This window comes from Camponotus floridanus, unplaced genomic scaffold (genome assembly GCF_003227725.1).
Source record: "Camponotus floridanus strain SB8 unplaced genomic scaffold, Cflo_v7.5 scaffold12, whole genome shotgun sequence".
NCBI classification, from domain to species: Eukaryota; Metazoa; Arthropoda; class Insecta; order Hymenoptera; family Formicidae; genus Camponotus; species Camponotus floridanus.
Window position 1 is genome coordinate 929,052 of NW_020229237.1, and position 13,874 is coordinate 942,925.

The window sequence follows — 13,874 nt, forward strand, 5'->3', positions numbered from 1 at the left end:
ACAATTCATTCCAATATTCAATATAAAAACTAAGCTTAAAATAATAATTTAAAGTAATTTAATTTTACAGTTAAACATAATAGTTACAAATAAACATAATACTTTACTGTGGATTGCATTCAAATCAAACATGAATTATTATCGCCTCTCATTTGCCATTCGAGTTACTACATTAAACCAAGTGGCAACTGAGGATCATTTCTCGAGTATGCAAAAAGTTATTAAATATATTTCGTAGGTAATATATAAGTACATGGCGAAGTATTATCTTTTCCTTCTAGTATCTTTTTCTATAAATTAGTCATTTCCGAAATAATTAGAGTCAAAGTTAACTGACAGCCATATAAAATCTTGAATAAAAAAATATTCTAATGAATAGATGTATTTGTGGCATAATGGTCAGCTCTTAATCTCCTACTTTAATTTGAACATCAGCCCTTTAAAAATTTTTATCATTCTATATTTTTTTAAAATAAAATAAACTAATAAATTACTATTAAATTATTATCAAGATTGCAAAAAATAAAATTATATTAATAAAACAATTATAATTCTTAAAACTTACTTTATAGATGATTTATAATTTGCAAAAAAATTTACAAGATATTCCATTTATAATTTTATTTATCAGGTACAGAAAATATTTGAAGTAAAATATACATATATATAAAATATATATATCAGAATATTACAACAAATATATATCAGAATAGTACATTAGAATGTGATACAAAAAATTTTATATAGAATTATCTTGAAGTTGCATTGCACTATTATACATCATCCAAAGCAAGTTTAAGATAAATAAATAAATATATATCTATCTAAAATCTTTTTATGGAATGATATTGCTTATGGATAAAGTACTAAAAAGTCAGTCATCAGTATAATATATATATGATATTCAATATTCGTAATTAATGTAAACAATTTTTAAATTTGATAATCAACGAATAACAAAATCAATGGTTGTGTACAGCAGAAAAAACCGCTTAACAATTGTTGTAAAATTCATGAATCTAATTGGCATATGCTTTTAATTTTAGCTGAATCTAAAAGCATATGCTAATCAGATTCATTTTGTAACTGTTGCTAAGTAGCTTTTCTGCAGAATGCAGCCATTGACTTTATAACTTAAATGTATATATGTAATATTTAATACATGTTAACTTTGCATAGAAATAACACATAATTCACAGCAAATAGTTTTTTTAATATAAATGGAAATGTTTATTATCTATGATTGTGTTTATATTAAAATAGATAAATCAAATTGACAAAGAATCAATCTTATGAAACAAGTTAAGTAGAATGTATATATATATATATATATATATATATATATATATATATATATATATATTAGATAATATACATTACTGAGATCCTGTTGATAATAATGCTAAGACTGCACTAGTAACTCCTACTGAAAGTATATAGTTTACTGCAGGTGTGAATGTTTTCAGAATATAAAATGAAGATACAATAACAAATGCCAAGAAAAGAGCGTTATTGTAGAAAATTGAAAATGTTGTTGCCTCGTAATCCGCCACTTCGTTCTTTTTCCACAAAATCCTATTTAAACATAATTATAAATTAATATATATGATGTAGAGAAAATAAAAAATAATCTAAGAATAGTGTCCTTTGTATTCAAATTAATACTAGTGGTTACTTAGGAAATATTAAATGCAAAATATTACTAATCGATTTGTTACTTATATTTTATAAAAATATAAAGGAGTATACAAAGAATATAATACCTTTCATCCTTTTCTTTCTTGCTCATCTTCTTATCTTCTGCAAGTTTGCGGCTTATTTCCTTCGTTACAGCATCTTCTCTTTTTACAGCAATCTGTATAATATATAATAAAATATATACAAAAATTATATTTTCATTGTTATATAATTATGTATTCTCATTATTTTTAAATATATGCTGTACATATATACATACCTTATGCTTGAGGATAAATTTGGTATTTTTATATGCCAATGCAAGAGCATATGTACTTGCTAATGTAACTAATACAAAAGAGATTAAATTGGAATATAGATCGATTAAGTGTATTCTCCAAAATAACCCTGTAAATATATATAATATATAATAAATATTAATTAAAATAGTAAATATTAATAAGTAAATTAAAAAAAATATATATGTAATCATAAATAAAAAATATATATAGAATCTGACTATCATGTAGCAACAATTTACTTTTTTAAGACATAATTGTCCAATTTCAGCTGTTTTTTAAATTAGATGATGCAAAATCAATGTAAAATTTTATAATAAAAATCTTAAAACATATAACAAAAATAAAAAGATTAAAAGACAAATTTCTAAAAATTTCTGCACTCACAAATGGGTATCGCCGAAACGATGAAAGCATTGCCATAAAATAACGCCGAGGATTTCGTTGAGACATTTCTGGAGAAATCCTGTAGCAGTAGCTCCTCCTCTTTCGTAAATGCTTTAGATTTTCCCGACATTTTCAAATTAATTTAATTTACTAATAAGCGAAAGATCGAATAACCAAACAACTGTTCGCCACGGGATCTAGATGCGACAGATGAAAACAAACGATACGCATGCGTAAAAATGATATGCAAACGTGTGATATAACGACGTTGGACTTGGACGACGTGTCCAGCGAAACGTCATTGCTATCGATATCGAACGCGAGTGCTGCCTCTTATAGGCATCCACTCCAAGCTTTCATTCATGAATGATTATTATCGACCGTAGCTATATTAATAATTTAATTTAAAAATTATTTTTTCGTTCTCTCCCTCTCTTTCTCTTTATAATTTTCAGTGATATATATGATATTTTTTTACAACTAAAAAATGAGAGGGTAATATCAATAAGTTGCTTTGTCAAATTAAAAAAAATTTAAACCACAGTTTTATAAAAATAGATTAAAATAAAAAATAACATCTTGAAAAAAATCTGTTTATTTGAAAAAATTCATTTAAAATTAATTAGATTAATATATTATACGAATAAGATTTTAAGTGTATTTCTTTTCTTGATGTTTGATATTTTCACATTTATAATTCCTCTTGTATCTTTTTACCATCCGTCATTATGATAAAGTTCATGACTAACTTTAGCAACGTTCTCGCGTTTGGTTGGTACGTCTGGATAACGTCAATCAGCAGTATGTGTCACTTCGTTTTGCTGTCATTCTTGACGGATTAGTAGTGATTAGTAGTCCTGTTTGTTCCTGTTGGAATTTGTAAGATTCCTAAGGAACCTTTTTAACGAAATTATCAGTATTACGATACGCATCCCCTGATATACCTGATGCATAAATTCGCGTGAAAATCGAATAAAGTATGGATGCCAAGAACGAAGAAGTGCAATCCCTGACGGATACGTCAACGCCGATCGAAAATCATAATCGCAACAAAATTCGTAGGAGAAATGTAGCGAATGAATCGGCAATCAAGGAGGACAATTTGTGCGATCGTGTGCCTCTCGTGATTTTGCCTGATTCCACGAAAGCGTGGTATGACGGTGTTGCGCCGCGGATACCCGATGTCATCGACGATGCGGCTACGTCGGGTAAACAGCAGAACGGAGTAGTGCTGACTCACGAGGATGATCATGAATCGGATGACAACACTTCGACGGATCCCCTTACTAATCGAGAGAGGATGAAAATGAACGTTATTCGCGGTACCATCGCCAACCCGGATCTAACTTTAGGAGAGCTAAGACTACTTGGTTGCAGTAGCGAAGGCTTCGTTAATGGTACTTTGCCAAGGTGACAATATATTAGAATCAACAAGGAACCTTACTTGTTATTTTCAAGCTTTGTCGAAAGATTTTAAGAGCATTTCTAATAATTTTGATCATCTATGTCATCATCCGTGTAATTTACAAATACTGATAGTAGTCAGTCAAGCTGTAACATTATCTAAAATTGGTTCCTTTTTGAGAATAATCTTATTTTTTGTAAGCCAAATCTTGAAATCATAAAGATGATCTGTAGATGATATACGAAGGATACTGTGGCCAAAACTTTTGAGACTAGTACAAGAGGAATTTATACCTATTTATGGATTAGAAACTATACATACTCGTATACCAAATGAAGTCTATCAACAGATATTGAAGGATGTAGCACGTAGCGGTAGTCATATTTCTCAAAATGCAACAGAAAAAGAGACAGAGAGTTTTCAAGAACAATTGACACAGCTTATGTGCTGGGTACTTCATAGGCATTCCGAATTAAAGTTAGTATTTTTAAAAACACAAATAATGTATTTTCATATACAAATTATATGTAACTTATTTTATTGTAATATAAAATAAAATAATGCGTACCTAGTTACTACCAGGGATATAATGATGTAGCAGCAACTGTATTACTTGTAATGGGCTTACCAGCAGGCTTATATGTTCTTGAAAGTATATCGTTAGAGTTTTTGGAAAGATTTATGGAAAAGACTATGGAAAAAGTAAATCAAGAATTATTTTACATATTTGCATTATTGGAACGAGTGCATCCAACGCTCCTGGAACATTTAGAGAAGTTAGTTATACATTGAAATATAATATAATATTTTAGATGTTTTACATATTATAGTAACTAATAGCAGAATTATTTTTTATCTTAGTGTAGAACTGTTTCCACACTTTGCTTTGGCTGAGTACACAACATGGTATGCACACAAATATGCAGAAAATAGGACATTATTACATAGATTATTTGATTATTTTCTGGGCAGTCCTCCACTCATGCCTCTTTATTTGAGTACAGTTATTGTTGCACATAGAGCTACCGAAATTTTCAACACTACACCTGATATGGGACACACACATAAGATATTATGTACGGTAAGTGTCATCAAAGAAATTTGACAATAAAAAAAATAATATAATTATAAAAGTTTATATTTTCAGTTACCTGATGACTTGCCATTTGAAACACTTTTAGTAGAAGCAAAAGATTTATATCGAAAATATCCTCCTGAATCTATCAGTAATGACGTCAAAGATTATGATCATAAAAGGAAAATTAAAGAGCAAGAGTGGAAAACAAAGGCAGAAGCAAGCCGTAAAGAAAGAGAAAGGAAACGAAAATTAAAAATTGTCCAGACAACATCAAGAATATCTTATCGCATCAGAAGTTATAAAACTATCACTGTTGTGACTATTTTAGCTTTGGGAATATATGCCTTTATAAGATCTTCGACAGGGCTTAACTGACATTAAGAGATATTATTTGTTGTAAAAAGCTTTCACAAGAATTTTTTCACATTTTTTAAAGCAGAGACTCTCTACTTCTTTGATAAATCAGGAAATAAAAATTGATTGTGAGATTGAAAAAAGATATTAAGATATAAATAAATGGTCAAAGGAATAGCAAGAAATTATGTATTAGGAGAACAATTACAAGAGGTTTAATTGTCAATATTTGAGCAAATCTGTTTTAGGATATATGAATGAATCAGATTTTTATGCATTCCTATGCTGCCTTTATACTGTGTTCTTTGGAGATTGACCTAAACTTTTCGCATACATATGTTAAAAAAAAATCGTAAATATGTAAAAACTTGAAAAGGAAAAAAAATAGAGAGCACACTATTCCAAATATTTAAAATTATTAAAAGTACGAATGTGTGTAAAATAAGAGTTGCATTCGAAATTTACTTTTTAGAATAAAATTGTGTTTGACTAATCAGGACATAAAAAAATTTCTTTGTTTAGATAATCAAACTATTTTATTCTAAAGAGTCAATTTTGGAATGCAATTTAGATATTTAGGAAAACTTTATAGATTGTGTATATAATTGTTATTATAATCTATAATAAAAATTTTGTGTATAGTTAAATGATTGCAATGAAAATTTATAATATAATTAATAATGTTATAATCAATAAATATCTTTTTTTTCAACATTTATTTATTAGCATCATTTGTGACAAGTTTCTTGTTTATGGCAATGATTTACATTATAACATTTCATCTTATAAATGTATGATTAGTGTTACACATTATCAGAATGAATTTAATCGTTATCAAAATGATATCAGAGATAATGAAATGATATCAATAATAGAAATTGAACAAAATATTTATCTTTTATTTTGTACCAATATAACTTTGGAACATTTTTTATGTATTCTGATAAATAATTATTATATATTCATATATTCATGGATTTATATAAAAAAAAATATCTTGTATATGAATAAAATATCAAGAGGAAATTTTGAAATTATAGTAAAAATCTTAAAAAGTTTGTTTATCTGTTGATATTTCCTACAATAATACTTTATATTATTTTTCTTGATTTTCAAATATTCTATATTCTATATTACCATAAATATTTATTACACATTGTGAATAAAGATGTAAATATAACACCGATGTATATTTATAATGCAATAGGTTTGTAAATTATATATAGAACTGGAATTTTATTGTTATTCTAATTGCGCTATGTATCAGCTATTAAATATACATATACACATATTGTATATAATATGGCAGAGATATGAAATATAATTACTATACACTAGTCATCTTAATTGGATCTTTGTTTCATGTGAGATCATACGATTAGTACAACGTAAAAATTGATAAAACGTGTACATATATATACTAATTGTGAGTATAAAAATATATATGTATAAAGAGGAAATATAGTATTATATGTAAAAGATATGAATTAGAATGGAAGTATTGATATTTACAAAATGTTTTTTTGTAACTGCACTACTTTATAATATTCCTGATTAAATTGATGGTATGTTATGTATTGATATATTTTAATGAACAATGTAATAAAAATATATTTTCAATTATGATGTCATTTTTTTCAAAATCAATGAATCATTTAATTTTAATTTTACATAATATTGTTTTGATAATTTAATAGAAACTTTATTTGAATCAGTTTCTTATCATTTTAATCAATTGTTCAATATGTTCATATTTAATGACACTTTTGTATTGCATTTTAAGTATTAATTTATTACCAAATAAAAAATGTTAAAATATTAATGTTATCTAATTTGCTGCAATCTTTTCTATGTACCTCAGTATTAATAAAAATCAACATTATAATCATGTTAAACTTTTAAAACTTTCTTGATATATGTTAAAGTATCGTTATTTCTTAATATATTAGTATGATCTACTCCAGGAAAATCTTGATAATAAATTTTTTGTTTTTGTGACTTCTGCCAATGCATACATGCTTCCAAACTCCTTATATTTACAGTTCCATCCCCATCTCCAGATACTAATTGAGGATAGCCATCTATAGCTATGCCTGGCTTATAATACAACCTGTACATATAAAACAAAAATATATATAAAATTTAAAGTCTCTAATCTCTTATAAATCTCTAGTATCTTTAATAATTAAATAATTATTCAATTATCTAAACTTTCTATATAATAAAAATGATATACTTTTCCACAGTCTGCACTTTGTTGCCATATAAACAATGTACTTCGACACCTGGTGCTGTAAAATTTAATTGATATTTCTCATTGTCTTTTCTGAATTCCCAAGCATTAGGTACATTTATGTCTCTACAAATAAAAATACTTTTAAAGATATTTCTATGTAAATGAGATACACACAAAGATACAATGATTAAATAATCTATCATACATGAAATATTGTTGTAAATCATTCAATGTGTAATTCTTTAAATTTGATTGTATCAAAATTTCTGTTTCTTTCCAAAATAATTTTGAAGGTAATAACCATCCCAAACTTGGACTTGTTATCTGTTCAGTTCTTAATACACTTTCACGAAGAAAATATGCACCTAAGTCATCACCTATAAATTCAAAATGTATAAAAGAAAAAGAAATTATTATACACATACATATATATATATATTTTTTTACATAATAAAGTGGTACTCATGATAAATATTCTTACGTGTTACATTAACAGACACATATTTATAAACACATTATATTTATACACATATAATAAAACTGTAATCTATTTATTAATGATTACAAATAACAACTTTAAGTAAAAAAATGAAATGCTTACCAATGGCAAATACTTTGATAGCTTTAACAGATCCTGCCCACACAGCACTAAGAGTGATGAAAGAATTTATATATTTATCTTTCCATTCCTGACTCTGACGTTGTAACATTATAAGAGTCATAGGTCCACCCATGCTATGAGCCAATAATGTTACTGGTGTATTATTATTCATTGCATATGTTTCCTCAACTAAAGTTTTTAATTTGGCAAAGAATTCTTCATTTTCGCCTGAAATTTAAGATCTGTATCTCGGTAAATTTGTAATATAACTGAATAAAATACATATCGCAAAATATCAGAGCATTTGTCTGTTTGTAAATATTAATTAACTATTAATTAACAATATATTGTACATACTAGGCCCTTTTCGGAAATCATAAGGTGCACCGCGCAACGATAAATTCCTGACATATCCTATATCATTTACTAACATATTTCCAATATCACTGAAATATGAACCTGGTGAAGCTCTACTGGGATCTATATACTCGACTACAAATGGATTGCCCCAACCTGGTACTTTTATATCTACTCCAGGCTGATTGCTAGTAGTTCTCGTCACATTGTTATAGTTAAGCTTTAAGTTATCAATCTGCAATAAAATAGATTTTAAAAAAGCTGTATTTCTGGATGAAATAAAGAAAAATAGAAACATATAATGAATTAACAATCATACAAAGCAGTCAATCACGAGAGGTACAAGAAGTTCCATATTCAACCATAGGCTGAAATAATCATTGGATATTTTCTGACATATATAATGCACCACTGATGGCTTATTAATCTTTGCTTCGATTTGACTACCGCCATCACCTGGAACTGTATAATTTTTATAAATTAATAAACATATTCTTTAACATTTCGATAAGTCGTTATCTCTAAAATTTTATATTCTATGAAAATAATATAAAAAAGGCTGAATTCTAAAATGTATCAGATAAGTGTAACAGAAAATGCTTCTCAAAATACGAATCCAAATTATTTACCTAAAATAACGGGTGATATTTGTTTCGTTTTAATGTGCCAAAGTTTCACCGGTTGCATAAAAAATAAAAAAACGATTATCGTGTTTATGAGAACTACCAGGCGCATTGTTTGTTACAACCACAATATTAAAACCGAAAACACACAGATTCTAAAAATATTTGACACTTTTCAGATAAACTTGCTGAATAATTTTCGTGTATTTCTCCTTGTTTAGAACGAAATGGTACTCATTTGACAACTGTGACTGTAAAGCTATTGTTTATACGCAGTTTCAGTCGGTGTAATCAGCTGATATCGTGCACATGCGTTAGAAGCGAGGATAGATGACAGCCAATCGGAGTAAGATACGACAAGTATTAAAAGAAAACATCGTTTCATTGGTACCTAAGCTTGCTCGAAAGATTATGATTACATCATCTTGCATTTACATATTTAAAAACATGTTTTAATGAGTGAAAAAATGTAGACATATGCATGATTTTCTTTATGTATATTTATGAAACTACCGTTTTTATAAGAGACCATAAAAATTGCATCATACGTCGTAATAAATTTTTGTCTGCATTGTAGTCGGTTTTTTAAATTTTCCTTTTTTGAAGCCTAAGTATAACGTTTATTTTCTATAAAATAAAATGAAAAAAGTGCAATAGACGAAATAATTACGTTGTATACATTTCGAGATCATTTATTGCGTTTTTATTCTGCTCTCGATTTTGTAAATGTCAATTAGTCAGAATTGTATCGAAAATAAATAGCTCGTGCGTAAGCAACAGCAGTATGATTCATTTATCAATCATATGATGCATGATATCATTGTATCGTATGATATGTGACGTCCGAAAGTCTCGAATTACGAAAATAAAGACTTGTAGACTATTAATTATAATTCTGATTTTCATATGTGATTTTTCTATACAATAAATAAGTATAATATAATAAAACATATAATGAGAAAAAACGAGAAATTGCATAAACGAATAAAAAAGATATCTGAAAAATCAAATTTTTGCATTTCATGATACCTCTCTTCTCTTTCTCTTTCCGCACGAGAAGAGACCCGCTTAAGGTTTATAAACATTGTTGGATCAATCAACGGTGCTTAGCACCATCCGTCACGAAGTCACCGTGAAAGATGGAGACGTCGCGTCGCATGCGCCCGTTCGTGGGATCCATTACACCCGCGACGTAGACGTCTCGGATAAGCCCGTTCAATCTCTCTCCGTTCCAACAGAGACATCGAGGATGGCCGACATCAAGCAGGATCACAAGAACGAGGATGTGGACAGTTATGGGATGAGTAATAGTGCCGATCCGAAGAACATGCAGGAGTTGACGCAATACGTGAGTCCACATACACGGAATGATGATGATAACACACCCGGGGACGCATCGCCACGTGACGTTGACGCTACGTTGACTCCTTTGCAGGTGCAAACGCTGCTGCAGAATATGCAGGACAAATTTCAAACCATGTCCGATCAGATCATAGGAAGAAATATCCTTTTTCTGTACTTAACCTAAAAGAAAAATACGCATGAAAATATTGGAATCACATTAAAGACATTTGGGAAAATCTGTAGATATCTCGTACTCTATAGAATAGTAGTATAATTAATTGTATTAATATATATCAGTTTTTTTTATGTATATTTGTTATATGCATGTTATATTTTTATTTGATTAGATGTTATACATATATTTATTTGAATCAATATTAGTCATAAAAAAATCCTTAATAGAAAACACTAGATGAAATGGGCAACAGAATAGATGATCTGGAAAAGAATATCGCGGACCTAATGACACAAGCAGGAGTCGAAGGTGGTGATAAATAAGTTCATTCTTCTTTCAAATGCACTAATATATAAATAATCACTCATCCAAAGCATCTGAGATAGCCATATTATAATTGTGGAAGAAGAATGTATGCAAGTAATGTGAGATATCCATCTTTTTGTTACAATATAAAAATAAACTTACACTTTTTTATAAATGTGCATTTTAATATTTTATATCGAATCTTTGTCATACAATTAACTGAAATGTCAAGTATATAGATATATCTAATTGCATTAGATTTTATAATTTGAATAGGACATATATTTTATATTGACTCCATTTTGCTCTTACCTTATGAAATAATTGTATATCCTTTTTTTTATAAAACAAAATTATTTAATATATAAGTCTTATCTTAGAATAATTTTTGTATCTATAGACATTTAAATTGTGATATAAAGTATAAAATAATCAAATATTTTTAAAAGATAAATATAATGTTTAAAGTTTATTTTGTCTTATTCATTTTAGATGGTATGCGATATATTATAGATGATATTAAAGACTTCTGACATGTAGGAATTGCTGGGACAGGTTTGAGAATGAAACGTTTCTTTACTTTATATCCAGAGTATCTTGATACTGTCTTCTAGAAAGATAGAAGGACAAAAATTAAAAATGTTATTGAAATTACATAGATTTATGCCTAGTCCTCACAGGCTTTTCTTGAATTGATTCTGATTCTGTTTCCTCCGTGCTGTCTGCATACTCCTCAACTTGAACTGATTCAGAAGAATTTGTGAATCCAGTTTGTACAGAATCCTGCAATTTTTATATTAAGATCTTAATAACATAACATAAGAAGATAGACTATAAGGAGCAATGTATGTTCAAATTTTTGCACTTACGACAGATTCAGCTTCTCGATTACTTGATTTCTGCGATGTCACGGGAGAAGATGCGAATCGATTGGCTAAATTCGTTAATGAATAAGCCTGTCGAAATGAAGTTCTATTCACTGTGTCTAGTCTTGCGACGGAATCGGGAACGCGCATTGTCTCTCTAAATTCCTGAGTAACAATATAATTGCATATATTTAAATAATAATTGACATAATACTGTATACTGAACATTTGATAATAATAAAACTATTATTGTAAAATAAGTTATTGAATTGTGATAACATATCAATTTGAAGCAAGTTTACCCCATTCATTTCTCCTCTCGCGATTTGAAAGTCCTGCGCGTCAAAGAAGATAAACGACTACATTTATATAAATATATCGATATAATGCAATTATAATATTTTATAAATTTCAATAAAAAAAATTCTTAAACTTTAATAAATTCTTCCTTTTTCAATAAATTTGTTTTTTTTTTTCAATTTAACTTAATGGAAGAAAAAAATTCAAATTAGATCTACATCTTACCTCAAGATCTTTCATCTCGTTTATAGCCGCGATGTCTTGATACGCTTTAGTCAAAAGCTCGAGAGCCTTTGTGTGAAAACTCAATTCGACGGTAACGAAGTCTAAAAATATGGATTTCAAATCGTGCAATTTTCGCCGTTCGAACGAATCAATTTGTTCTTCCAATCCTTTTACTACTCGGGATACTTCGACGGATGCTTTCATCAGTTCCGATTTGGCTTGTGACTAATATTCTTTTTCAGTTAAAGATTTTATAATAAGAGATATTTATGTGTGATAAAGAATATTTCATAAACAAGATATAGTTATAAATTTAGTTATAAATTTTGAAATAATTTAATTAATATTTAAATATTGAAATAATTTAATTAATATTTAGTTTTTGTTTCATTGTTTTTGCGAAGTTATAAAAGGCGTAATAAAGTTATAAAAAACACAATTATAGCTGAAGCTAATTAATGCTATTGAAGTGAATCTTTAATTATAAGGATACTATCATTTGTTGATTCCTGGGATTTCTTTCTCGGACTTTATCCAATTGTCTTCGTCTTGTAAGCTCTCTATCGCGCGCTGCAAAAGTGCTTTTAACGTCATCACGAGCATGTTTGCAAATCGTTGCGTACTGTGAGAGAGGTGCGGTTATCTTGGCATCTAATCTTTGTACTTCAGCGTCTCTAAAATCAATAATTTTAAAAACGTAAATATCAAAATAATATTGAAAAACAGAATGTAATGTAAAGTAGTGTATATAAACAAGAAAAAAAAATTTCTTTAAAAAGGAGGGAGGAAGAGCATATTAAAAAAATTTTTCTTTAATTGAAAAATAAAAAAAACATGATTATTCAATATAGAAAAATAAATATATATAAATAGTTTTAATTATGCAAGTGAAAATATATCAACATTATTTTTTATATTTAACTTATCCATTATGTTAAACGTAAATTAGTTATTTGTAACAAAAAATAAATTAACATAATTTTTTTAGTGCGAAGAAAATATGATTGAAATATGTGAAATAAAGATGCAATTTTACCTGTAATCGCCAATAACCGATAATGTTGCGGAAAAATTTGCGAGTCCGGCACTCAAGGATCGATTTATAATCTCTGAATCGGCGTAAGTCTGTATTATTTTAGCCAGTTCATCGTTTTTATCGCGCAACCTGAAAAAAAGATTGGTGAGTAATGAACAAAACCGGACGCGAAGCGATAAGAAATAAAAGTTTTACGCATATCGCCGAGGAAAAATAATCGATATAGTTTCACGGAGAAGCACCTGGCCGCTTTTCTGGCGAACGCCGCAAATATCGTGCACAGCTCGGCAAAGTGTTTTTCCACACCCGTTATGCGATCTTGCACAAATTTCGCTTCCTGCTCACTAATAAACAAAAGAAATTTATTTATATATATAATTCGCTCTTATATACAATCTGCCAAATAAAATATAAATATCATGTATATTCGCTTAACTTACTATACGCTACTTTGAGAGCGTGCTCGAAGCATTTCTTTTTCGCCGTAAAATGTATCTGATAAAGTTTTCTGTGCGACGAGTTCCTTCGCCGAAATAAAGGTTTTATAAAGCACAATTTCGCCCGTTTCTTTTCTTACTCGCAACCGCTGACAGTTGCCTACTGAC

The 13,874-nt window shown here is 28.4% G+C and overlaps 5 protein-coding genes across 8 annotated transcripts; 2 read left to right on the forward strand and 3 right to left on the reverse strand.

The window, feature by feature from the left end:
- Positions 1 to 1,203: 1,203 nt before the first annotated feature.
- On the reverse strand, positions 1,204 to 2,635 carry LOC105259093 (translocon-associated protein subunit gamma). The gene is made up of 4 exons (XM_011270833.3): positions 2,364 to 2,635; positions 1,958 to 2,085; positions 1,764 to 1,855; positions 1,204 to 1,575 (listed from the first exon to the last, which is right to left on the reverse strand). Exons 1-4 carry the CDS (start codon positions 2,491 to 2,493, stop codon positions 1,377 to 1,379), a joined length of 549 nt encoding a protein of 182 aa, XP_011269135.2. The 5' UTR covers positions 2,494 to 2,635; the 3' UTR covers positions 1,204 to 1,376.
- Positions 2,636 to 3,342: 707 nt separating this feature from the next.
- LOC105258960 (TBC1 domain family member 20) lies at positions 3,343 to 5,787 on the forward strand. Its single transcript, XM_011270557.3, has 5 exons — positions 3,343 to 3,760; positions 4,002 to 4,245; positions 4,341 to 4,544; positions 4,630 to 4,849; positions 4,916 to 5,787. Exons 1-5 carry the CDS (start codon positions 3,343 to 3,345, stop codon positions 5,219 to 5,221), a joined length of 1,392 nt encoding a protein of 463 aa, XP_011268859.1. The 3' UTR covers positions 5,222 to 5,787.
- A 1,220-nt stretch (positions 5,788 to 7,007) lies between these two features.
- On the reverse strand, positions 7,008 to 10,216 carry LOC105258965 (group XV phospholipase A2). 2 transcript variants are annotated; one of them, XM_011270564.3, is made up of 7 exons: positions 9,024 to 9,363; positions 8,714 to 8,856; positions 8,395 to 8,629; positions 8,038 to 8,265; positions 7,642 to 7,813; positions 7,437 to 7,559; positions 7,008 to 7,310 (listed from the first exon to the last, which is right to left on the reverse strand). In XM_011270564.3, exons 1-7 carry the CDS (start codon positions 9,127 to 9,129, stop codon positions 7,091 to 7,093), a joined length of 1,227 nt encoding a protein of 408 aa, XP_011268866.1. In that variant the 5' UTR covers positions 9,130 to 9,363; the 3' UTR covers positions 7,008 to 7,090. The 2 variants fall into 2 exon arrangements, with proteins under 2 accessions (XP_011268866.1, XP_011268868.1); XM_011270566.3 differs by lacking the exon at positions 9,024 to 9,363 and adding an exon at positions 10,047 to 10,216 and having other exon boundaries at positions 7,009 to 7,310.
- On the forward strand, positions 10,050 to 11,941 carry LOC105258963 (heat shock factor-binding protein 1). 2 transcript variants are annotated; one of them, XM_025415348.1, is made up of 4 exons: positions 10,056 to 10,365; positions 10,453 to 10,519; positions 10,771 to 10,961; positions 11,335 to 11,938. In XM_025415348.1, the coding sequence occupies exons 1-3, from the start codon at positions 10,267 to 10,269 to the stop codon at positions 10,857 to 10,859; spliced, it is 255 nt and encodes an 84-aa protein (XP_025271133.1). In that variant the 5' UTR covers positions 10,056 to 10,266; the 3' UTR covers positions 10,860 to 10,961; positions 11,335 to 11,938. The 2 variants fall into 2 exon arrangements, with proteins under 2 accessions (XP_025271132.1, XP_025271133.1); XM_025415347.1 differs by having other exon boundaries at positions 10,050 to 10,519; positions 11,335 to 11,941.
- LOC105258962 (protein FAM92A-A) lies at positions 11,439 to 13,863 on the reverse strand. Of its 2 annotated transcripts, XM_011270559.3 has the most exons (8): positions 13,710 to 13,863; positions 13,512 to 13,613; positions 13,270 to 13,398; positions 12,727 to 12,907; positions 12,234 to 12,458; positions 12,011 to 12,043; positions 11,712 to 11,873; positions 11,439 to 11,625 (listed from the first exon to the last, which is right to left on the reverse strand). In XM_011270559.3, the coding sequence occupies exons 1-8, from the start codon at positions 13,739 to 13,741 to the stop codon at positions 11,494 to 11,496; spliced, it is 996 nt and encodes a 331-aa protein (XP_011268861.1). In that variant the 5' UTR covers positions 13,742 to 13,863; the 3' UTR covers positions 11,439 to 11,493. The 2 variants fall into 2 exon arrangements, with proteins under 2 accessions (XP_011268861.1, XP_011268862.1); XM_011270560.3 differs by lacking the exon at positions 12,011 to 12,043.
- Between the last annotated feature and the right edge of the window lie 11 nt (positions 13,864 to 13,874).